Source organism: Myotis daubentonii, chromosome 1, assembly GCF_963259705.1.
Source record: "Myotis daubentonii chromosome 1, mMyoDau2.1, whole genome shotgun sequence".
Taxonomy (NCBI): domain Eukaryota; kingdom Metazoa; phylum Chordata; class Mammalia; order Chiroptera; family Vespertilionidae; genus Myotis; species Myotis daubentonii.
Genome location: NC_081840.1, coordinates 1583906 through 1608507, shown reverse-complemented (window position 1 = coordinate 1608507; position 24602 = coordinate 1583906). Strand labels below are relative to the sequence as shown.

The following is a 24602-nucleotide window of genomic DNA, read 5'->3' as shown; positions in this document are numbered from 1 at the left end:
GGATCCGTTCAGAGACCAGGAAGGAAGCCCGGGAAATGGGATGGCAGGGAGGTGTTCAACAGGAAGCCGAGGAGATCTTCCAGAAAGCAGTAGGCAGGCGGACAGAGGAAAAAGAGGACGGACAGTGTCTGAGCCTCGGTCGGATCCTTGCTTGAGAAATATTGTTTGAGGTGGGAAGAGGAAGTGTGGACGTGGGCTGCATAGAAAGTGGAAGTGAATTAATGTTAATTAATCACATGCAGTAGTGGCATTGTGGTCCTGTAGGAGAATGTCCCTAGGAGGTGCACACTGAAGGAGTTAAGTATTGTGTGTGCATTTTTCAGATGGTGTGTGGGTGGGTGTGTGCGGGGGGAGGGAATTAATTGGAATTAAAGCAATTACGGCATAATGTAATAGAGAAACAAAACAGAAAGGAATATGTCCGAGGTAACGGGTCAGTTCAGGAGAGCCAACATCTGCATTACTAGGGTCCTCCAGAGAGAGAGAAAAAAGGAGACTGAGGGGGAACAGTGATTACATTACCATTTAAACATTTCCCAGAAGTGAAGGTCACAAATCTCCAGGTTAAACAGACCCACCACGTGCCCAGCACAATGAATAAAAGGAAAAAAGAAGTCTGTGCATCCCAGTATTTCACAGGAGAGAACAGAGGGTCCCCCAACCTTCCAGGGGACAAATGAAGCCACAGCAGTGGCCTGAGGGCCTGAACCCTCGGGACGAGGTGGCAGTGGAGTGGCGCCCAGGCTCTAGCAGGACCTCCATCTGGGAGTCCACGCCAAGCGGGACAGAGGCTTTCCAGACGGAAGGCCGTTTCTTCTGTTAAAGGGGGAGGGGCTCCTTCGCCCTCTTTCTGTACCGTGTACCCTTTTGGGGACCATTTGAGAATAAGTTTTTGTTTCCTCAGTGCCTGCCACGATTCTCCACTGTAGAATTATTTAAAAAGTATTTTGTGTTTATTAATGTGTAATAAATATTTTGTGAGGAAGCAGTTTGTGGCTTCTAAATTCTCTGTCATTTATTCACTCCTTTACTCTATCACTGTGGACTCACGGTTTTCCCCTTACTCAGCTATAATTCATAACTATCATTTATCTGATGCTCAGATGATGCCATGGTTGGCCAGTGGGAGCCCCTGTAAGCTGGCTCCCGTGTCATTTTGACAGACCCCTACCATTCTTCCAGCACTTGCTCGCTGGCACATGGAAACATTCCATGTCCATCTTGTAGCTTCCCTGCCCCGGGCTTGAGCCAGAGCTTCCTTAAGGAACACTGACTCTCCTAGTGGGTGAAGAGTATCGTAGACCAAGACCTGGCATTAGCTGTGCTCAGGGCTGCAGGCATCATTGCTTCTCAGCCTGGGAGAACTAGGAACCAGACGTGTGTGTACAGTCTACACATCTGATACCTGTTCCTAAGCCTGTGCGGGTATGTGCGTCAGAAACCATGACCATCCAGGGCCACCATTTCTGGTCCAGCTCATAGGATTCCTTCTGGCCTCACTTTCCTTTTTCCTCACTCTCCTTTGACAGTGAGGGTCCTGGTTCCCATTATCCTCGATATAGTCGCCTGTTTGCTCCATCTTGAAAGCTTAGCTCAGACACGGGACCCAGAGCCAGGCAATGAAATTCAAGAAGGAGCTAAGGAGAAGGGCCTCCCTGGAGGGATGGCAGAGAGAAATCTTGGGATAGTAGCTGTGCAGGCAGCAACCAACCAGCCCAGATTGGCCAGGGGACAGGGCTCCAGAGGGACGCCCTCGAGAAATAAACAGCTGGCAGGTAAGCCTGATGTGTTGAGATTTATACTTTTAGTGGAAGATTGGGAGTAAATTAGTGTTAGGTTTGCAGAGAATTAAGCAAGAAAAAAAGGACAGTTATTAGTTCCAGCTAAAACAGGGTGCACAAAATAAGCCTGTAATAATGAGTGCAGCGGGACTCAGCTAGGAATGGTATTTATGCCGCCACAAACAATAAATACGTTGGCTCAATCAAAATATGCTAAGCATGTTGTGGGATAATTGGAGGAAGGGCGAGAAAGCCAGACCCTCTTCTATATAAGGTAGTGAGTAGAAAGCATTGAAACTGGAGAGAAAATTCAATAGCAACATTAGCATGTTATTTAGAAATACCCAAAACAGCTAATAGGGTTGCAAGCGATTCCACTGTGGGATGAAGGACACTGAACTTTAGGAGAAATTGAGGGAATTAGCCGAGAAAAAAGTAGACAAGGGCCTTAGGGGGTGGTGGCCAGTGTGGTACCACTTGTGGCTGTTGGTTGTGCTTTTTGGTCTCTGGCACCTTTTGAAGTCAGGGGAATTCCCCACCTTATTAGTCCTATAGCCAACACGCTTTCCCACCCTTCCTTGTAGTTAGCCATAGACATGTGGCTTTTGCTCCACGAACCAGGGCAAAGCGAGAGGGGCCGGACACGCCCTGGAGCCCTCCGCGTCCCTCCCCGGCCCCAATTGTGCACCAGTGGGGTCCCTCGGCCTGGGATGCACCCTCTTGCAATCCAGGAGAGAGTCGGTTTCGGCCTGATCCCGCAGGCCAGGCCAAGGGACTCCACTGGTGCACAAATTCGTGCACCGGGTCTCTAGGCCTATCTAATAATAGACAAACATGGCAATTAACTGTACCTCCGACATGCTTCCCATTGGCTAATCAGGGTGATATGCAAATTAACTGCCAACCAAGATGGCGGCCGGCAGCCAGGCAGTTGAAATGAACAGGAGGCTTGCTTGCTCCAGTGATGGAGGAAGCCAAGGTTCCCCGCCTGCTGCTGCCGGCCTCTGAGCTGCACTCTAAGAAACAATGTTGCAATTATAGAAGCTAAACAAACCCCAGAAACCTGCTTTCAGCCAGCCAGGCCTCAGAGCTGGAGCTGCAACAGTGTTCCAATTATAGAAGCCAAACAAACCCAGATACCTGCTTTCAGCAGCCGAGGTCTCAGAGCTGGAGCCGAGCCTCAGAGCTAAAGCTGGCTCTCAGCTCCAGTGACAGCCATAGAAGGCAAAATAAATCCCAGAATAAAAAAAAAAAAAAAAAAAAAAGGAGAGGTTGGGAGCTTCAGTCACCCGCCAGCCTGAAAATGGCCCTCAGCCCTTCACCCAGACTGGCCAGGCACCCCAGTGGGGACCCCCACCCAGATCTGGAACACCCTTCAGGGCAAACCAGCCGGCCCCCACCTGTGCACCAGGCCTCTATCCAATATAGTAAAAGGGTAATATGCAAACTGACCCTAACAGCAGAACGAGTGGGAATGTCTGGTCACTATGACACACACCACCAGTGGGCAGACGCTCAATGCAGGAGCTGCCCTCTGGTGGTCAGGGCGCTCTCACATGGGAGGAACTCTGCTCAGCCACAAGCCAGGCTGATGGCTGCCAGTACAGCGGTGGTGGTGGGAGCCTCTCCTGCCTCCTCAGCAGCGCTAAGGATGTCCGACTGCAGTTTAGGCCTGCTCCCTGCTGGCAAGTGGACATCCCCCGAGGGCTGCCGGGCTGCCAGAGGGATGTCTGATTGCTATCTTAGGCCCAATCCCCTGGGGAGCGGGCCTAAGCCAGCAGGTGGTCATCCCCTGAGAGGTCCCAGACTGCGAGAGGGCACAGGCCGGGCTGAGGGGCCCCCTCTCCCCTTGGGTGTCCACTTACCTGGACAGGAGATGGGATGCTGAGAGTGAATTAGAGGCATGCTCTCCCCTATTCTGTCTTTTCTGACAGTGATCAGATTTCTTAAACCTTTGCCTAATTCTCGTGTCCTCAGACTCAGTGTTTCCTATGGTGGGTGACACCGTTGCTGTTCTTCCTCACATTGAGCTGGCCTGTCTGCTTGTGCGCCTGACAGTCCCTCCAACATTGTTCCACCCACCACATCTGTATTTAAGTATCTTCTTGTGTCCTTTCATTGAGACCCTAATTGGGTGAAAATTCTCCAAACTGCATTTCTTTCGAGCGTACTGTTTTACCATCTAGACCAGCCGTGGGCAAACTACGGCCCGCGGGCCGGATCCAGCCTGTTTGAAATGAATAAAACTAATAAAAAAAAGACTGTACCCTTTTATGTAATGATGTTTACTTTGAATTTATATTAGTTCACACAAACACTCCATCATGCTTTTGTTCCGGCCCTCCGGTCCAGTTTAAGAATCTATTGTGGCCCTCGAGTCAAAAAGTTTGCCCACCCCTGATCTAGACTCAGCCCCAGTCGAGACTTTCTGTGTGGCACACGTTTCCCCCTCCACCTGAGAGCAGAGCGTCCTCGGGAACCTTCCGTAAGGTGAACCGGCCTAAGTGAAGACCCAGGTGCCTAATGCACGCTCAGGAGCCTGCGTGCTGCAAGACAAGCGCTAGATGTGATGTTCACTTTTCACCTTTTTTCCTAAAAGCAGAAATCTTTTGGATTTCTTTCAGTCAGTGAAAACAGGTACTAATGTAGGTCTTTCACAAATGGCGTACAGTGAATGTTCAACAAACGGGGACGCCTGTAATAAAATCACCTACTTTTAACATTTTCTGTCTTCCAGTTGACAAAAATATTACTATTGATAAATAATGAACGAACTTAGGATGTATAACTACCCATAACATGGGAAGGCTGTGTGACTGTACGATTTCAGGGGCATGTGGAAGAGAAGCTCTTTGAAAATAGCTTTATGAGCTTTATCATGTTATTCCATGTTCTTCAAAGGCACACGTGCATTACATGTTCATACTGTCAGGCAAAGTGTGGGCTCCGTTTTGTGATGGGCACTTGGGTAAGCTGTAGAGCAAGTAAAGACAAGGTCTAGTTCTCATCTGAGTGAGCATTGAGTAATGCCTATGGTGGCTGTGGGGGTCTGACACCCCACCCCCCTCTCTGTGATGCGGGGGCCTAGGGAGAAGGGTGTATAAACCACAGTGTCCCTGGCAGAGGACGGCAATCAAGACTGATCTGTGTGATGAGGACTCGGTGGTCTTCGCCATACTTCTTTCCCCGTGATTGGCTTTTTAAAATTGTATTGATTATTTGGATGAAGTACAAAGTTAAAAGATGCAAAAGGCTGTGTGCAATGAGAAGGAGACATTTCCTGTATACCCCCCTCCTGGAGACAGCATTTTACTAGTTTTTCTGTACTTGTTCTGGCACTGGCTTCCCAAGGAGCGCCTCACTCTGTACTTTACAATGGCGGGCAGCGGAGGGACTCTCCTCCAACACGTTTCTCCTTGAAGCTCATTGGCATTCCTTCTTCTCAGCATCTTTCTGGTGGGGAGTGTCATAATTTGCTTTTTGTTTTATCATGATATTTTTCTATGTTTTTATGGTCTTTTCAGTTTTTTTTTTTTTTAAATCCTCACCTGAGGATATGCTTATTGATTTTAGAGAGAAGAAAAGGGAGAGAAAGACAGACAGACACATATATTGGTTGCCTTTCAACCTGACTGGGGATGGAACCCGCAACCTTTTGGTGCATGAAACAATGACCCTATAACTAACTGAACCACACCAGCCTGGACTGGTCTTTCAGTTTTTATAGAAGTACTAGAGGCCCGTTGCATGAGATTTGTGCACTGGGTGGGTGGGAGAGGGTTGGTCCCTCAGCCCAGCCTGCGCCCTCTCGCAGTCCGGGACCCCTTGGGGGATGTCCACCTGCCAGCTTACTATGACTAAGCCGGTAGTCAGACATCCCTCTTGCAGTCTGGGGCTCTCACAGTCCGGGACCCCTCACTCCTTACTGCCCGCCTGCAGCAGAGGAGGGAGAGGCTCTTGCCACTGCCGCTGCGCTCACCTGCCGCTTCTGGCTGAGTTGCGCTCCCCCTGTGGGGCAGCTCTTGCGCTGAGCGTCTGCCCCCTGGTGGTCAGTGCACCTCATAGTGACCAGTTGTTCCGCCGTTCAGTTGATTTGCATATTATGCTTTTATTATATAGGATGATTACAAGTTAAGTGCCTGGCACATAATAGATGAACAATAAATATTTCCTTTTATCTTGTCCCTTCCCTCCCTTTCATTAGTAGTATATAAAAAATAAAAAAGATGAAAAAGCCCTAACTGGTTTGGCTCAGTGGATAGAGCGTCAGCCTGTGGACTCAAGGGTGCCAGGTTCGATTCCGGTCAAGGGCACATCCCCAGTAGGGAGTTTGCAGGAGGCAGCTGATCGATCTTTTGCTCTCATCCATGTTTCTAACTCTCTATCCCTCTTTCTTCCTCTCTGTAAAAAAATCAATAAAATATATTTTTAAAAAATGATGAAAAAAATTGCTAACCAGATTTCAAAATTAAGCTTGTGTAAGTTGTAATGTTTTGTAGCAAACCCATTCATTTAAGTAGAAATTAGTTATTTTCATTATTTGAATTCATTTTGCTCAGATATTAAAAAAACATTCCTCTAGGCTTGTTTTTTCTTTTATATAATTTCACTAGGTCGACTATGTAAACCCAAACACATACAGGTTATAGAGACCCGTGGAAAAGGTTTCTGAAGATATTTTTACAAAATGTTCCTCTTACAGTATAGGTGCTGATGTGTGTGCTGAGTGTCCACACTTAGGGTTTCCCTCCTGGGTTGTTCTCACTCGAGTCCTAGGTGACTTCATACGCTCGTGTCTAAGGCATACGGGCATATTGACTTTTTGTTAGGTTCCTTAAAACCCAAGTATTTTACCCTAATCTAAAACTGATTTACTCCACTTGGAGCTAATTTATATTAACCTTCCTAGTGAGGTGGTTTTCACTTCAGAAGAAGATTGCTATAACACAGAGGTAGTATGAGAATTTATTAGTTAATGGCTTTGAAGATGAAAAGAACTTTATAATTGGTATGTAATTAGACTATAATCACCCTGAAACCTATCTGGAGTACAAACAAAACTTTCACTCTCATCCATTCTTTTTAAAATCCTCACCCAAAGATATTTTTATTGATTTTAGAGAGGGAGGGGGGAGAGAGAGAGAGAGAGAGAGAGAAAGAGAAAGATTGATGTGAGAGAGAAACATCAATCTGTTGCCTCCTGTATTTGCCTTATCTGGAGATTCAATCCACAACGTGACCCAGGTATGTGCCCTGACCGGGGATCAAACACACTACCCTTTGGTGTACAGCAAGCATGTCAAACTCGCGGCCTGCGGGCCACATGTGGCCCACAAGGAATATTTTTGCGGCCAGCCAATATAATGGTATGTAAGAAATGTTTTTTTAAAATATATTTTATTGATTTTTTTACGGAGAGGAAGGGAGAGGGAGAGTCAGAAACATAGATGAGAGAGAAACATCGATCAGCTGCCTCCCGCACGCCCCCCAACTGGGGATGTGCCCGCAACCAAGGTACATGCCCTTGACCGGAATCGAACTTGGGACCCTTGAGTCTGCAGGCCGATGCTCTATCCACTGAGCCAAACCAGTCAGGGCTGTAAGGAATGTTTTAATAAAATTTTGTAACTTAATTTTTACAATATCCTGTTATACATAATCTATATAATAAAAGCCTAGACGACCAGAATGACCAGTTACTATGATGCACACTGACCACCAGGGGGCAGACATAAAACGCAGGAGCTGCCCCCTGGTGGTTAGTGTGCTCCCACAGGGAGAGCACTGCTCAGCCAGAAGCCAGGCTCACCGCTGGCAAGTGCAGAGGTGGTGGTGGGAGCCTCTCCTGCCTCCGCAGCAGTGCTAAGGAACAGTGAGCTGGTGGGTGGTAAGGAGCGAGGGGTCCTGGACTGGGGGAGCTGGCCTAGGCCAGCAGACAGACATACCCCAAGGGCTCCCGGACTGCGAGAGGGCGCAGGCTGGGCTGAGAGGAACCCTACCCCCACCCCCCCCACATGAATTTCGTGCACCGGGCCTCTAGTTATTATAACGAACTACAACATTCGCTAATGACTCATTACTATAATTATGTTGCATTCATTTTTCTTAGGCGCCTTACGTGCAGTCGCACCATTTCTCTCCACTAAATCTAACAGCGAATATTTTAGCAGCTGATGGCTACATCATTAGTCTTGTACTGACTTGTTTGGTGTGTGCAACAGGAAATATTTCGCTTTTGGTGAACAAGAAAAATAGGTTTATTTGCGTTATGCTTATTAATTTGTGCAGTTATTCAGTGTCTGGTAAGTTAATGTTCAAGAAAAAATATTAACTTTTATTAAAATGTTCTATTTTTTTATGTTAACAATTACTCATTTATTTCAGCCCTTTGTATTCAGCATGTCTCTGTTGAAATAAACCTGTTTCTATGAAAATGGAAGCTTTTGTTTCTTTTGCAGCCCATGTAAACTTAAACTTTGTTTATTTGGCTGTGTTAGCCTTTGAGTTTGACATGCTTGGTGTACAGGATGACAATCCTGCTGACTGAGCCACAGCAGCCAGGGCTAGCTATCTATCTGTCTATCTATCTATTTAATCATTTATTTATTTTACATATATTTTTATTGATTCCAGAGAGGAAGGAAGAGGGAGAGAGAGATAGAAACATCCATGAGGAGAGAGAATCATGGATCGGCTGCAAGTCCCCCACTGGGGATCAAGCCCACAACCCGGGCATGTGCCCTTGACCAGAATCAAACCTGGGACCTTTCAGTTCGCAGGCCAATGCTCTATCCACTGAGCCAAACCAGCTAGGGCATATTTATTTTTTTAAAAAAATATATTTATTGTTGAGGGAGAGGAAGAGGGAGAGGAACATCGATTTGCTGTTCCTCTTACGTATGTATTCACTGGTTGATTCTTGTATGTGCCCTGACCGGGGAACAAATCCACAACCTTGGGAATTGGGACGAAGCTCTAACCAACTAAGCTCCCAGCCAGGGCACATGAATTCTTTCACATTAGTGTTTTGTGTTTCTTTGGATAAATTCCCAGAAGTGGAATCATTGTATCATAAGGCAGTTCCTTTTTTAATTTTTTGAAGAAACTTCATACTGTTGTCCACAGTGGCCGCACCAATCTGCATTCTCACCAACAGTGCACGAGGGTTCCCTTTTCTCCACATCCTCCCAATACTTGTTTGTTGATTTGTTGATGTTAGCCGTTCTCACAGGCATGAGGCTGTATCTCCTTGTGGTTTTAATGTGCATGTCTCTGACTAGTGACATTGAGCATCTTTTCCTATGTCTGTTGGCCATCTGTATGTCCTCTTTGGAGAAGTGTCTGTTCAGGTCCTTTGCCCATTTTTTAATTGGATTGCTTGTTTTTTTTTGGTGCTGTGTTTTATAAGTTCTTTATAAATTTTGGATATTAACCCCTTACCAGATGTATCATTGATGAATATGTTCTCCCATTCAGTGGGCTGTCTTTTCATGTTGTTGATGGTTTCCTGTGCTGTGCAAAAACTTTTTAGTTTGATATGGTCCCATCTGTTTATTTTTTCTTTTGTTGCCCTTGCCCAAGGTGCTATATCAGAAAAAATATTGCTACAAGAAATGTCTGAGATTTTACTGCCTATGTTTTCTTGTAGAATTTTTATGGTTTCAAGTCTAACATTTAAGTCTTTAATTCATTTTGAGTTTATTCTTGTGTAAGGTGTAAGTAGGTAGTCTCATTTCATTGTTTTGCATGTATCTGTCCAATTTTCCCAACATAATTTGTAAAATAGACTACCTTTACCCCATTGTATGTTTTCTGTCTCCTTTGTCAAATATATTAATTGACCATAAAGGCATGGATTTATTTCTGGGCTCTCTATCCTTTTCTATTGATCTGTGTGTCTGTTTTTATGCCGGTACCATGCTGTTTTAATTACTATAGCCTTGTAATATAGTTTGATATCAGGTAGTGTGAATCTTCCAACTTTGTTCTCTTTTCTCAAGATTGCTGTGGCTATTCAGGGTCTTTTTGTGGTTCCATATAAATTTGTGGAATATTTGGTCTAGTTCTGTGAAATAGGCCATTGGTATCTTGATAGGAATTGTATTGAATCTATAGGTTGTATAGCTCTATGAATTTGATGTACATATGATATTTATTGTGATTTGTAAGTGATTTACTTAACAGACAGGAGAATTTGCACAGATACTTTTGCATAGGTTACTCGTTGGGTAAAAAGAAGTTCCTTTTTATATCTTGTATTATAAAATTAGCTTTTCAGTCTGTTTTAAATTAAGAAAAAAAGAGCTGTGCCTCTTTTGTGATTAGTATTAAGAAGGTGATAGCCTTTGGCTTTCCGCCATTGTTAAAGTGTGATATTATCAGGACAGTATGCTAATGAGAGGCTGTATGAGGATTTTCGTCCTCAAGTATAATATTAAAGATGGTTGTTTCCTTAATCTGATAGGAGTTGTATAAATTGTAGTCTTATAAATTGGTTCAGATTTGTTATTAAAATAAAGCAGTCAGTAAAACTGTGCATGTGATATTGCCAGCTCTTCTGGGCATGAAGTTTATTTTTGTGTCGATCTTACTATTTGAAATAGAATAGTAACGGCTGCAGCTTCAGGCTCAAGTATGACGGAAGATCATTGCCTGCAGGAATTAAATGGCACCCCCAAAAGTCTATTATTAATTGTTTGCATGCCATCGTATAGCAAGAAGAGAGGAATCTCCTAGTTCGTATTTTATTTATTTTATTTTTTAAATTTTGTTTTACTGCTTAAAGTATTACAAAGAGTATTACATATGTCTCCTTTTTTTTCCCCCTTGACCTTCCCCCGGCCTCTCCTACCCCCCAGTGTCTTGTGTCCATTGGTTATGCTTATATGCATGCATACAAGTCCTTCGGTTGATCTCCTAGTTCAGTGGTTGGCAAACTGCGGTTTGCGAGCCACATGCGGCTCTTTGGCCCCTTGAGTGTGTGGCTCTTCCACAAAATACCATGTGCGGGCGCGCACATACAGTGCGATTGAAACTTCGTGGCCCATGCACAGAAGTCGGTATTTTGTGGAACAGCCACACTCAAGGGGCCAAAGAGCCGCATGTGGCTCGCGAGCCGCAGTTTGCTGACCACTGTCCTATCTTGTATTTTAAACCACAATGGAAAGGCTCATTCTTAATCTGAATCTGTGCTCTCTGGAACTTGGGGACAAAGTTCTTTTCCATTGCTCTGGGTCCCTCAGGGTGTCGTCACAGTGAGAAATGATCAGACTGCTAGCAGGGCTTTTTTAGACTGTGTGGGACCAGGAGTGTCCAAACTTTTTCAGAAGAGAAAAGCACTTGGTAAGCGAGATTGTGGAGGTAGGAATCTAATAAAAGTCTCACAAATCTGGATTCGTTATGGAAAAATCAGTAATAATTTTAAAAATCCGATCCTTTGTGCTATTTTTTATTCCACCGTAAGAATGAATATTCATTTATTCGTCTTTCATCAAACCATGCCAATGGCTTTATATCTCAGCATCCTCTCACCTCATAGACATCAGAGGGAAGAAATAGTTCCTCATGCAGAAGAATTTAGTCACCAGCACAATCATGGATTACGTGTTAAGCTTTGGGAAAAGCCCAGGGCGGTGGGTGCTTGTTAGAGGGAGCACAGGAGAAGAGGGATGCGGCCGCAGGCGGAGGGGGGGTGGGGGGTGGGGGGGGGTGTGTGGCTCAGGAACCAGGATTTAGTGCGCGAGCGGTGGGCACATGTATCGGGATCCTTTTCACTGGACGTGAGTCGTGACATTGGGCGATCCTGTAGTCGCAGTGCTCCTCTGTGATCTCCTCTGTTTCACTTTATGTGTTTGGAGGACCAAACATACAATAGATTGACTCCGTAAGAAGCCATAGGCATGACCTCAGGACCCACGCGGGGCTGGGAGCTGACTTCGCTGCATGTGACCCACACATTGCTTCCCACATCATTGGAAGGACTTGCACAGCTTCTTTGTATGTGTGCGTAGCTTCTTTCTTTTCTTTTTTGTTAAATTTTCACTCAAGGATATGCTTTTATTGATTTTAGAGCCATAAGGTGGGGGGTTGGGGGGAGAAACAGTGATGTGAGAAATACCAAGTGATTGCCTCCCTTACTCGCCCTGACCAGGGATCGCACTCACAGCCTAGTTGTGCCCTGACTGGGAATCAAACCTGCAACCTTTCTGGGACAGCACTCCAGGCAGCTGAGCCCCCGCCAGGGCAGTGCGTGCAGTGCCCGCTGTAGAGTCGCACCAAACGTTTTAAATGTCTCCTGTCGGACATTTGAACTGTCCGCTGTTCATGGCCATTTCAGCAGCACTTGATGAGCAACTTTGTAGGTGAGTCTTTGCAAAGCTCCCTGATTATTTGTGTTAGGGTACATCGCTAGCGGCGTTGGTAAACATTGCCAAACTGCCTTCCGGAAAGCCTCAGCTCACTGACAGCACGCTGGGCACTGTCCGCGTGTTCGGTGGCTCCTTTTCTGCGCCCTTTCTAACATCTTGCTCTGCCAGACTGTGGGAAGAAGTCCGTGTTCTCTTTTTTCTAGCTCACCTCTTAGGAGGAGACTCTCGTAACCTGGGGTGTGTTAAAGTGCTGCTCTCAGCTGGCCATTGAGCCATTGGAGTCTCCCCTGGGCCATGGAGAATGTGCACCCTTGTGGGGGTGGCGCCTCTCCGCTGTCCGCCTGTGGCTGAGGGGCTCTTCTCAGAGCCGTGGTGGTGAAAACCCATATAGGCAGACGTCGCTTCATTGCGCTTCGCAGACTGCGATTTTTACACCTTGATGCTGTGACTCTCCACCAGAAAACAGTTTACGCCTTGCTGCAGGCTGAGAGGTTGCTTAGCATGTCTGAGCCGGAAAGTTTAATTCCGGTGTGTATGTTGTTTCAGCATCACGCTGCTGCACACTTAATGACTTCAGTACAGTATAGACATAACTTGTAGCACTGGGGAGCCACGGCGCTCCTGTGGCTCCCTTGCTGGTGACATCAGCTCTGTAGGGACGGCCTGGGACCTGAGCCCAGTGTCTCTGAGGTCTGCCTGTGTGGTTTGCCCGTCTCATCACTGTGCTTTGGTGACAGTCCTGGTAGAACAGTGTTGAGAAGAATAGAGGGACCCAGGATGTGAAGCATCCGCCATGAAATCGATTGGCCTCTGGAGGGTCTTGCCCCTCCTTGTTTTACTCTAAGGATTGCCCATGGGGATGCTCCATTGGTGCTAAATGATGAGCTGGTTAGACAGTAACATGGAAGGAAAGTATTTCTCTAGAGACGACTTATTCTGATCCCAGACACCTGTAGGTGAGGGAGAATGAGAGAAAAGAAGGTGTTTTCTGTTGGAGGAACCTGAGCGCACAACTCCCGTTTCCAGTGTAGACAGAGCTCGCTTGGTAGTATCGGGTTAGGTCAGGATCTGATTCCTTCTCGGAGAATTAGGAAAGCACGCAGATCAGGCCTGGCTGGACTTAGGTGACTGGACAGGGATGCAGCCCGTTCTCAGGGAGCTTCGCCCAGGGCTGTCCGCGTGGACTAGAGTGAGCATGCGTGTTTGAAGTGGCCGCCTGCAGGTAGTTCATGCCGCAGAGGGCAGGGGGCAGGCAGTGAGGGGAGGGCTGCGCTCTAGAGGGCAGAGTTGCAGGAGTTGTCCAACCTATTTGTTTCTCACGCTTGTCCGTCTGGACAATTGCAGTGAAAGAAAGGGAATAGGACAGTATGCTGCTCCCTTTCTAGAACTTTCTATTAATTGGGCACCTGACTTGTTACTTTGTGCATACTAATTTATTCAGCTTTGTCCGGCCAGCATGGCTCAGTGTTTGATCGGCGACCTATGAACCAGGAGGTCACGGATTGATTTCTGTTCAGGGCACATGCCCGGTTTGTGGGCTTGATCCCCAGGGTGGGGTGTGCAGGAGGCAGCAGATCAATGATTCTCATCATTGATGTTTCTATCTCTCTCTCTTTCTTAAAATCAATAAAAATATATTTTATACAAATTTATTCAGCTTTTATGAAGCACCTATAATGTGCCTGACAGTAAAGATACAGAGGTCTCAAGAAGCTCAGCCTAGCAAGGGAGACAGAAGAGAATGATTGCTGTTATCATGGTTATTAAGTATGTACCAGGCACGTAATATGTGCCGTTTGTAATCCTCACAGAGACCTGGGTGCACAAGGCAGGCGCTATCCCCCCATTTTCCAACAGGGGTTGATGAAGCTGAGTTCATCGTCACTCAGTGACAGAGTGACTGAGAGGGGTTCAGACTCGCCTGGGTGTAGTCTGAGAGGTGGACTCAGATCCCAGGCAATGCTGGGCTCTAGCACAAGTCACTTCACCCCTCTTGTAAACAAAGTAGAACATCTTTTTTTTTTTTTTTTTAAATATATTTTATTGATTTTTTACAGAGAGAAAGGGAGAGAGATAGAGAGTTAGAAACATTGATGAGAGAGAAACATCGATCAGCTGCCTGCTGCACATCTCCCACTGGGGATGTGCCCGCAACCCAGGTACATGCCCCTGACCGGAATCGAACCTGGGACCCTTCAGTCCGCAGGCCGACGCTCCATCCACTGAGCCAAACCGGTTTCGGCAACAAAGTAGAACATCTTATCTCACAGGGTTATTTTGTGTATTACAATGAGATCTTACTGATCCCAAAGCCACTAATAATAATTACGGTAGATTCCCCCTTATCCACAGGTTCACTGTGGTCCAAAAATATTAAATGAAAAAATACCAGAAATCAACAATGAATACGTTTTAAATTGCATGCCATTCTGAGTAGTGTGATGAATCCCGCTCTGTCCTGCGCTGTCCTGCCCGGGACGTGAATCACACCTGTGTCCCCCGTATCCACGCTATATATGCTCCCAGCTGGTTAGTCACTTAATCGCCGCCTCAGTGACCAGATTGATTATCAGAGAGCGGGAGGGACACACACACACACACACACACACACACACACACACACAGGGTACACATTCATGTAACTTTTTATGACAGTGTATTGCTACAATTGTTCTATTTTATTATTAGTTATTCTTGTCAATTTCTTACTGCCCCTAATTTACAAATTAAACTTTTTTTTTGCATTTCAATCACTTTATTGAAATGTATATCCCTTAGTACTAAAATATAATGGTAGTTGGTTAGGTTACCTCTGCAAACTCAGAATTAACATGGATGTAATTAAAATATTGAAATGTTTGTCATAGGTATGTAAGTATAGGAAAAAACAGTATATAGAGGTTTCGGTACCTTGCGCAGTTTCAGGCATCCACTAGGGGTCTTGGAACGAGTCCCCGTGAATAAGGGGGACTCCAGTACTGCCAGTACTGAGTCTTCCTTACAATGGCATTGTTCTTTCCACAACAGCAGGTGTCTCTGTGCAAACCATTAATGATGCATCTAAGCTGTGAGAGAGGGTGGTCCTCAGTGGTACTGAGGAGGGTGCATTGTAACCTGGACTGTGAGAGTCAGAGCATAATTTCCAAAGATGGCGCTCTTTGGGCTGTCCTGAAAAATCAGTAGGAGTTGGCTGGTGGGAAAAGATAGGAAGGGATATTGCAGTGAGAAAGAGGTGTAAGGGGAAAGATGTGAGAAAAAAAATGTGGAATTACCATGTGGGGATAGGAGCATCCTGAGAATGGGACATGGGATAGACCGGTAGCCTGGTCAGATTGTGTAGGGCCTTGGAGTCAAAGTAAACTTTTTATTTTTATTTTTTTAAATATATTTTATTGATTTTTTTACAGAGAGAAAGGGAGAGAGATAGAGAGTTAGAAACATCGATGAGAGAGAAACATCGATCAGCTGCCTCCTGCACATCTCCCACCGGGGATATGCCCGCAACCCAGGCACATGCCCCTGACCGGAATCGAACCTGGGACCCTTCAGTCCGCAGGCCGACGCTCTATCCACTGAGCCAAACCGGTTTTGGCAGTAAACTTTTTATTTTAAAACTAGTGGCCTGGTGCACATATTCGTGCACATTTAAAGGAAAATAATTGGAAGAAATCTATCTCTATATACTAGTATTTAAGGCTCTAATATGCAAATAGACTGAACAGCAGAACAACTGAACAACCAAGCAACTGGTCGCTATGATGTGTGCTGACCACCAGGGGACGAATGCAGAACATGGTGGGCATCAACAGCAGGTGGCAGAGCGCAGAACATGGCGGGCGTTGGCCGCGGCAGGATGATAGCACATGTGAGCAAGGGCGCCAGACCAAGGTGGGGTGCCAGTCACTGTCATCGGGGTGAGCCTCTGGTGGTTACTGCAAATTGTTTGCTCCCGTACATTGCGGTCCCACCAGGCGCTCGCACCTGCTGCCGGCGCCAGAGCTGCCACTCGCACCTGCTTCCGGAGCCTGGCACCAGCCCCGGTTGCTTGACGCTCTCAGCAGGTGCGAGCAGCGGCTGCCGACCCCATCACCCCTCAGGGCTTCTCCACCTCCCCCTGCTCCTGAGGGTTGATCAGGGTCGGCAGCTGCCTCTTGCACCCACTGCCGGCGATGGCCCCACTTGCACCTGCTGCCGGCTCTGGAGCCGCCACTCGCACCCACTGCTGGCGCTGGCCCTGCTTGTACCCGCAGCCGGTACTAGAGCTGCTGCTCATATTCACTGCCAGTGCCTGGCGCCAGTCCCCATCACTTGGCGCCATCAGTGGGTGCGAGCGGCGGCTGCCGGCCCCAATCACCCCTGAGGGCTTCTCCACCTCCCCTGCTCCTGAGGGATGATCAGCCACTCCCAGCCGCTGATGGCGTTGGCCCCAATCACTCTGGGTCGGCACCCTCAGGGCGTGGGAGCAGCGGTAGCAGGAGCAGGGCTGCTGGCAGACAGGACCAGGGGCTGCGGCGGGAGGGGCCGGGTGGGGGCGCAGAGGATGGGCTGAGACCCGCCTCTGTGCCCACCGCAGCCTCACGGCCCACAGTTCCTTTCAAGGTGCAGGAATTCATGCACTGGGCCCCTAGTATTTTAATATTGCTATTTCCCACTTCTCTGTAATGGATGTTGGTCACCGTCTGCGGGGCGATTGGGCTCCTGGCCTGCTCCCTCAGTGCCTGGGAGCTGGGCGGCAGCCCTGCTGCCCCTGGTTGCTGTGTGCAGGGCAGTTAGCAGGGCGATCAGGCCCCACTCGCACCTGCCTTGGCATGGTGCCGCCCACTCACCTGCTCCATCATCCCGCCACAGTCCTGCTCTCTTCAGGGCCCATCGGGGCCATCAGTGCCTCCACTGCCACCCGCTGCCAGCGCCGCGTCGCTGACGTCCGCCATGTTCCATGCTGTCCCCTGATGGTTAGTGCACTCATAGCAAGCGGTCGAACTCCGGGTCAAGGGGACAATTTGCATATTAGGCTTTTATTATATTGGATAGTTTTAGACTTACAGAAGTTGCAAAGATAGTACAGAGAATTCCCGTACAACCCACATCGTGTTCCCCTGTGATTAATGTCTTACATTAGTATGGTACATTTGTTAGTTGATGAGCCAATATTGGTTCAGTGTTATTACCTGGAACCATACTTTATTCAGATTTCCTTAGTGTTTCCTTGATGTCCTTTTTCTGTCCCAGGATCCCATCCACGATTCACATTACATGTGGCTGTCATGTCTCATCAGGCAACTCTTGGCTGTGACAGTTCCTTACAACCTCCCTTGTTTTTTGATGACTCAGCGGTTTTGAGGAGTATGAGTCAGGGCTTTTGTAAAATGTTCCTCAGTTGGGACCTGATGCTTTCTGATTATTAGACTGAGGGTTTGAGGAGGGAGACCTCAGAGTGCAGTGATGCCCTTCTCATCACCCTCCAGGGAGGTGCTGTTGCCGTGGGGCAGCCACGGTCAGTGTAGGCTGACACCACAGTGTTTGTCAGGTCTCCTCACCCCACCCACTCAAGTTCACATCTAAAGTTCATCTTTCAGCTTTAGAACAGTTCAGCTATGATCCTACTACCCAGAGCTACATGTTGTTAGTTATTGTCCAGAATTTTAGTTTTGTTCTTTTTAAAAACTCCTTAAACTGGACATGTGTTTTTAAAAAAATAAATATTTTTATTGATTTCAGGGAGGAAGGGAAAGGGAGAGAAAGAGATAGAAACATCAATGATGGAAGAGAATTATTGATTGGCTGCCTCCTGCACGCACCACACTGAGGATCGAGCCACAACCTGGGCATGTGCCCTGCCTGGGATTCAAATCGTGACCTCCTGGTTCATAGGTCAACACCCAACCACTGCGCCCCACTAGCCTGACTGGACGTGATTTTATTTTTTATAGGTAGTGCTTACGAAATCTTGTTTACTTACTTTCCTTTTTCTTTTTGAGTATCAACCTTCCTTTTAGGATGTTTTTCCTGAGCATGTTCTTTAGTGCACGTAAAGTCCCCATAAGTGTCCATGTGAAATGTCCCATTTTGCCCATGTTTCTGCACATTTTGCAGGGTACATGCTAAGATTTCCTCTCAGTCGATAAAGATAGTATTCCACTATCTCTGGCTTCTATTGCTGGTGGTTTGTCATTTATTTGGAGGTGATATTTTTCTCTCAGGCTTTAAAAATTTATATCAACCTTTACTCTAAAGGCCTTTAATATATCTATATCTATCTATCTATCTATCTATCTATCTATCTATCTATCTATCTATCTATATATCAATCATATATATATGACTGCATGGGAGTTCCAGTTCCCCCACAGTATCGCTACACCTTGGTGTTGTCAGACTTTTTTATTTTAATTTGCAATCCAAATGAAAACTTAAAAAAAATATATTTTATTGATTTTTTACAGAGAAGAAGGGAGAGAGACAGAGAGTTAGAAACATCAATGAGAGAGATTGATCAGCTGCTCCTGCACACCCCCCACTGGGGATGTGCCTGCAATCAAGGTACATGCCCTTGACCGGAATCAAACCTGGGACGCTTGAGTCTGCAGGCCGACGCTCTATCCACTGAGCCAAACCAGTTCGGCCCAAATGAAAATTTTAAATAATTTTCAACTACGGTTGACGTACACTATTATATATACAACCTTTATATAATTTACAAAGTGATCACCCCAATAAGTCTAGTACCCACCTGACACCATACTATCTAATAAAAGAGAAACATGGTAATTAGCGTAGGACCGCTACCCTTCCCATTGGCTAATCAGGGCGATATGCAAATTAACTGCCAGCCAAGATGGCGGCCGGCAGCCAAGCAGCTTAAAGCGAACATGAGGCTTGATTGCTTCAGTGACGAAGGACTCCAACGTTCCCCGCCTGCAGCTGCAGGCCTCTGAGCTGCAACGCTAAGCAACTATGTTACAAATATAGAAGCTAAACAAAACCCCAGAAACCTGCTTTAGTCCACCAGGCTTCAGCCAGCGGAATCGCAACATTGTTTCAAATATAGAAGGGAAACAAAGGCCAGAAACCTGCTTTCAGGAGCGGAGGCCTAAGAGCTGGAGCCAAGCCTCAAAGCTAAAGCTGGCCCAGAATAAAGAAAAAAGAAAAAAAGGAGCGGTTGGGAGCTTCAGTCACCCACCAGCCTGAAAACAGTGATCAGCCCCTCACCCAGACTGGCCAGGCACCCCAGTGGGGACCCCCACCCTGAAGGGTGTGTGACCAGCTGCAAACAGCCATCATCCCCTCACCCAGGCTGGCCAGGCACCCCAGTGGGGACCCCCACCCTGATCCAGGACACCCTTCAGGGCAAACCAGCCGGCCCCAACCCGTGCACCAGGCCTCTATCCTATATAGTAAAAGGGTAATATGCCTCCCAGCACCGGGATCAGCGGAGCCGCGAGGCCTCCCGGCACCGGGATCAGTGTGACAGGGGGCAGCGCCCAAACCCCCTGATCGCCCTGCGGCTCTGTGTGTGACAGGGAGCCGGGGCCACAACCTCCCTATCCGCCCTGCTCTGTTCGCGACAGGGGAAGGCGCCCCAACCCCCTGATCAGCCCTGCTCTGTGCCTGATAGGGGTGAGCTCCCCAACCCCCTGATCGCCCTGCGGCTCTGTGTGTGACAGGGTGCGGCGCCCCAACCCCCTGATTGGCCCTGCTCTGTGTGTGACGGGGTAGAGCCATAACCTCCCCATCGGCCCTGCCCTGAGTGTGAGAGTGGCGGTGCCCCAACCCCCTGATCCGCCCTGCTCTTTGTGTGACAGGGGGCGGTGCCCCAACTCCCCTATCGGCCCTACTCTGTGAGTGACAGGGGGGAGCTCCCCAACCCCCTGATGGGCCCTGCTCTGTGTGTGACAGGGTATGGAGCCCCAACCAACCTGATGGGCCCTGCTCTGAGGATGACAGGGGGTGGCGCTGCAACCTCCCCATCGACCATGCCTTGAGTGTGACAGGGGGCAGTGCCCCGACCCCCCAATTAGCCCTACCATGAGCGTGACTGAGGGTGGCATCGCAACCTCCCAATCCGCCCTGCTCTATGCAGGACAGGGGGCGGCGCCCCAACTCCCCAATCTGCCCTGCTCTGAGCCCGACCAGGGGCTGCACCTGGGGATTGGGCCTGCCCCTCTGCCACCCGGGAGCAGGCCTAAGCCAGCAGGTCGTTATCTCCCGAGGGGTCCCAGACTGCGAGAGGGCACAGGTTGGGCTGAGGGACAACCCCCCCCCCCCCCCCAGTGCACAAATATTTGTGCACCGGGCCTCTAGTCTATAATAATAAAAGGGTAATATGCTCCAGACATCCTTCCGGACAAAGCCGGGGCCGGAGCAAAGCCGCCTGGGTCCCGGGTGCCTGCCGGTGGCCAGGAACCAAGCCCGGGCCCTGGATGCCAGAGGAAAGCCGGTGCCCGCAGCTGGGAGAAGGAAGGCCTACTCCTGCACGAATTTTCGTACATCGGGCCTCTAGTAGTTATTATAATATGATTGACTATATTCCCTGTGCTGTACTTTACCCCCCTGTGACTGTTTTTATAACTGGCAATTTGTACTTCTTAATCTCTTCCCATTTTTCATACTCCCAAACCCCCTTCCATGTTGCAACGATCAAAATGGTCTCTGTATCTATGAGTTTGTTTCTTTTTCCCCCCCAAATATATTTTATTAATTTTTTACAGAGAGGAAGGGAGAGGGATAGAGAGTTAGAAACATCGATGAGAGAGAAGCATCGATCAGCTGCCTCCTGCACACCCCCTACTGGGGATGTGCCTGCAACCAAGGTACATGCCCTTGACCAGAATCGAACCTGGGACACTTCAGTCCCCAACCCGACGCTCTATCCAGTGAGCCAAACCGGCTAGGGCTATGAGTTTGTTTCTTTATTTTCTTTTGTAGATGCCACATATGAGCACCATCATATGGTATTTCTCTTTCTCTGTCTGACTTATTTCATTTAGCATAATACACCCTGGGTCTATTTCTGTTGTTACTAATGGCAAGATTTCCTTCTTTCTTATGGCACCTGTAAACCTGTGGGCCTATTGTTTTGGATCACAGATTTTTAAGAATTTGAATGTACTTCAGAAGTTTCCTTTCAAGTTAAATCTTTTTAATAAGTTATTCTTTAATAAAGTTTTTGAAGGAATCTTTGAATTCCTGTTGTCAAGCCACCCAAAAGTTACGCTGGCAGAGAAGGGTGAGGGTATGCTAAGGACACTGAAAGGATTCGTGTTTTAAGAGGATCTTGGAGCAGCTCCCCTTTTGGATGCCCCATTTCTGAAAACAGCATCCTCGTGTACAGCGCTTTAAGCCGTGGGCGCCGAGCCAGTCTGAGTTCATTTCTGACTATGTCCTTCCAGCTGAGTGACCTGTTTAGTTTCTTTACCTAACAGTATGAGATAATAATGACACCTCCATGTTAAATAAGTAATAACGTAGGAAAAGACTTAGAAATGTTTCCGGGGACTTCAGAGCCTGCTCCACGCCCCCATCACCCTGTGGTGGTGGCGAGTATGCAGCTCCATTGGCGGATTTCAGTCCAGGGTGGGTGATGGCATCAGGGTCTGAGCTTAGAAGATGAGAGCCTGTTGTTGATCATTGCTTCACATGACTGTTAAATTACAATAAGCATTCTCTCTTTTTATTTCTACCAAGCCAAATTAGCAAGACGCAGTCAAGAACGAGACAATCTTGGCATGCTGGTCTGGTCGCCTAATCAGAACCTATCAGAAGCAAAATGTAAGTTTTAAAGCACCTTTATTTTTCACCATCTTTCTTAATGCAAAGTTTTAAATAAGTTTTGTAGCTGAAAGTCCCTACATATATGACAGTTCTCTTACATTTTTAAAATAATTTCAAGAGTTTGAAAGTATATATCTTTACTGTGGCCTGTCATGATGATTGAAAGATTTCTAACCTGTGGTTTCACAATCTGCTTTTTTCAAAATGCTGTACAAGCTAATACTGAAGTGACGAGGAGGAAAGGCCTAGAGGGGAGGGAACATCATAATGCAATGTGTACCTCCATCAGCTGGGAGTTTACAGGGTTATAAAGATGAAGAGTTGAACAGGTTTCTAATTTGAAAGATTACAAAGGTCAAATGTGAGATTTTGGAACGGGCATCGTAATACAAGACTTAAGCCTAGCTAGAAGTAAAACTTTGGAATTGGCTGTTTCTTTCATGTGTTTAAAATCTGACTAGGATGAATATTCTGGGCTACTTTGGATTTGTGTTGGAGCGGGGGCAGGTAGGGACCTAAAGCTATTAGTAATAGTAGTTGTATTTTCAGGGTTTGCTTTTTCAAATTTTTGGTCCCTTTTGCTCAAATGATACCATTCAACAATAATTTTATATCTGATATATTACCATACCTTTTCCATTTTCAAAGTTTTTATTTTCTTCATAACTTAAAAGAGAGAAGAAAAACTAAATTTCCACCCTAGTTGGTTTGGCTCAGGGGATAGGGCGTCAACCTGTGGACTGAAGGGTACTTGGTTCGATTCCTGGTCAGGGCACATGCCTGGGTTGCAGGCTTGAGCCCCAGTAGGGGACATACAGGAGGCAGCCATTCAGTGATTCTCTCTCATCATTGATATTTCTATCTCTCTTTCATTCTCAGTTCCTTTTTGAAATAAATAAAAAAATATATTAAAACAAAAAGAAAAACTAAATTTCCTTTGAGGATTTTTTAGTGGGGGTCTGGATGGATTTAATGGGAACTTGGAAATCACATGCAAAATTTTTCTGGAGAAATGGCATTGGATTTTCAAAAGGGTCTTTGACCAATAAAAAAGGCTAATAGTCAATTTTATAAAACAGGACAGGGCTTTAAAAAGCAATCAGTGGTGAATGCTCATCAGAAAACTGTTAAGCTGTGACCAGAAGCTGGACTCTTAGGCTTTGATGAGGGTTTCCCACATTATGTACTGCATCATTAAATTGTGTGAACACAGTACTGCCAAGCAGTGTGACGATGCTGCATGTTAAATGCCCCCTCTTGTACTCAGGATCTGTGTTAGCATGTAAGATGCAAAGAGCTCTTATGGTAAAGAAACATGTTTAATTTTGGTCAAGAAGGATCCTTTTTGGTATAATATCCTCCCTGGAACATGGGAAACTGAACTGCTCTTACTAATGCTAAATTTAGCAATAATAATCCTATCTAATGAAAGAGAAACATGGTAATTGGCGAACGACCTCTACCTTTCCCATTGGCTAATAAGCGAGATTTGCAAATTAACTGCCAGCCAAGATGGCGGCTGGCAGCCAGGCAGCTTAAAGCGAACATGAGGCTTGCTTGCTGCAGTGACGGAGGACTCCAATGTTCCCCGCCTGCCACTGCAGGCCTCTGAGCTGCAACTCTAAGCAACTATGTTACAAATATAGAAGCTAAACAAAACCCCAGAAACCTGCTTTAGTCCGTAGGGCTTCAGCCAGCAGAATCTCAACATTGTTTCAAATACAGAAGGTAAACAAAGGCCAGAAACCTTCTTTCAGCAGCGGAGGCCTAAGAGCTGGAGCCAAGCCTCAAAGCTAAAGCTGGCCCAGAATTTAAAAAAAAGAAAAAAAGGAGCGTTTGGGAGCTTCAGTCACCAGCCAGCCTGAAAACAGCCCTCAGCCCCTCACCCAGACTGGCCAGGCACCCCAGTGGGGACCCCAACCCTGAAGGGTGTGTGACCAGCTGCAAACAGCCATCATCCCCTCACCCAGGCTGGCCAGGCACCCCAGTGGGGACCCCCACCCTGATCCAGGACACCCTTCAGGGCAAACCAGCTGGCCCCAACCCGTGCACCAGGCCTCTATCCTATATAGTAAAAGGGTAATATGCCTCCCAGCACCGGGATCAGCGGAGCCGTGAGGCTTCCCGGCACCGGGATCAGTGTGACAGGGGGCAGCGCCCAAACCCCCTGATCGCCCTGCGGCTCTGTGTGTGACAGGGGGTGGGGCCACAACCTCCCTATCTGCCCTGCTCTGTTCGTGACAGGGGAAGGCGCCCCAACCCCCTGATCAGCCCTGCTCTGTGCCTGATAGGGGGGAGCTCCCCAACCCCCTGATCGGCCCTGCTCTGTGTGTGACAGGGGGCAGCGCCCCAACCCCCTGATCGACAGTGCTCTGTGGGTGATAGCAGGCAGCGCCCCCAACCCCCCCTCCCCTCGGGCCCTGCTCTGTGTGTGATGGGGTAGAGCCATAACCTCCCCATTGGCCCTGCCCTGAGTGTGACAGTGGCGGCGCCTCAACCCCGATTGGCCCTGCTCTGTGGGTGATAGAGGGCGGCGCCCCAACCCCCTGATCCGCCCTGCGCTGTGTGTGATGGGGCAGTGCCCCAACTCCCCTATCGGCCCTACTCTGTGCGTGACAGGCGGGAGCTCCCCAACCCCCTGATCGACCCTGCTCTGTGTGTGACAGGGTGAGGAGCCCCAACC

The 24602-nt window shown here is 47.4% G+C and overlaps 1 protein-coding gene across 6 annotated transcripts in view; it reads left to right on the top strand.

Moving 5' to 3' along the window:
• RCOR1 (REST corepressor 1) overlaps nucleotides 1-24602 on the top strand; it is a 100437-nt gene that overhangs the window by 31293 nt on the left and 44542 nt on the right. For 5 of the 6 annotated variants that reach the window (XR_009451459.1, XR_009451454.1, XM_059685864.1 and 2 more), the window contains one exon: nucleotides 21833-21916. The exons of the other annotated variant lie outside the window; for it this stretch is intronic. Coding sequence is in view for 3 of the 5 variants with exons in the window: in XM_059685864.1 (XP_059541847.1) it covers nucleotides 21833-21916 (84 nt within the window). In the remaining 2 variants the exon portion in view is untranslated. The remainder of the gene's footprint in view (nucleotides 1-21832; nucleotides 21917-24602) is intronic. 6 annotated transcript variants of the gene reach the window in all.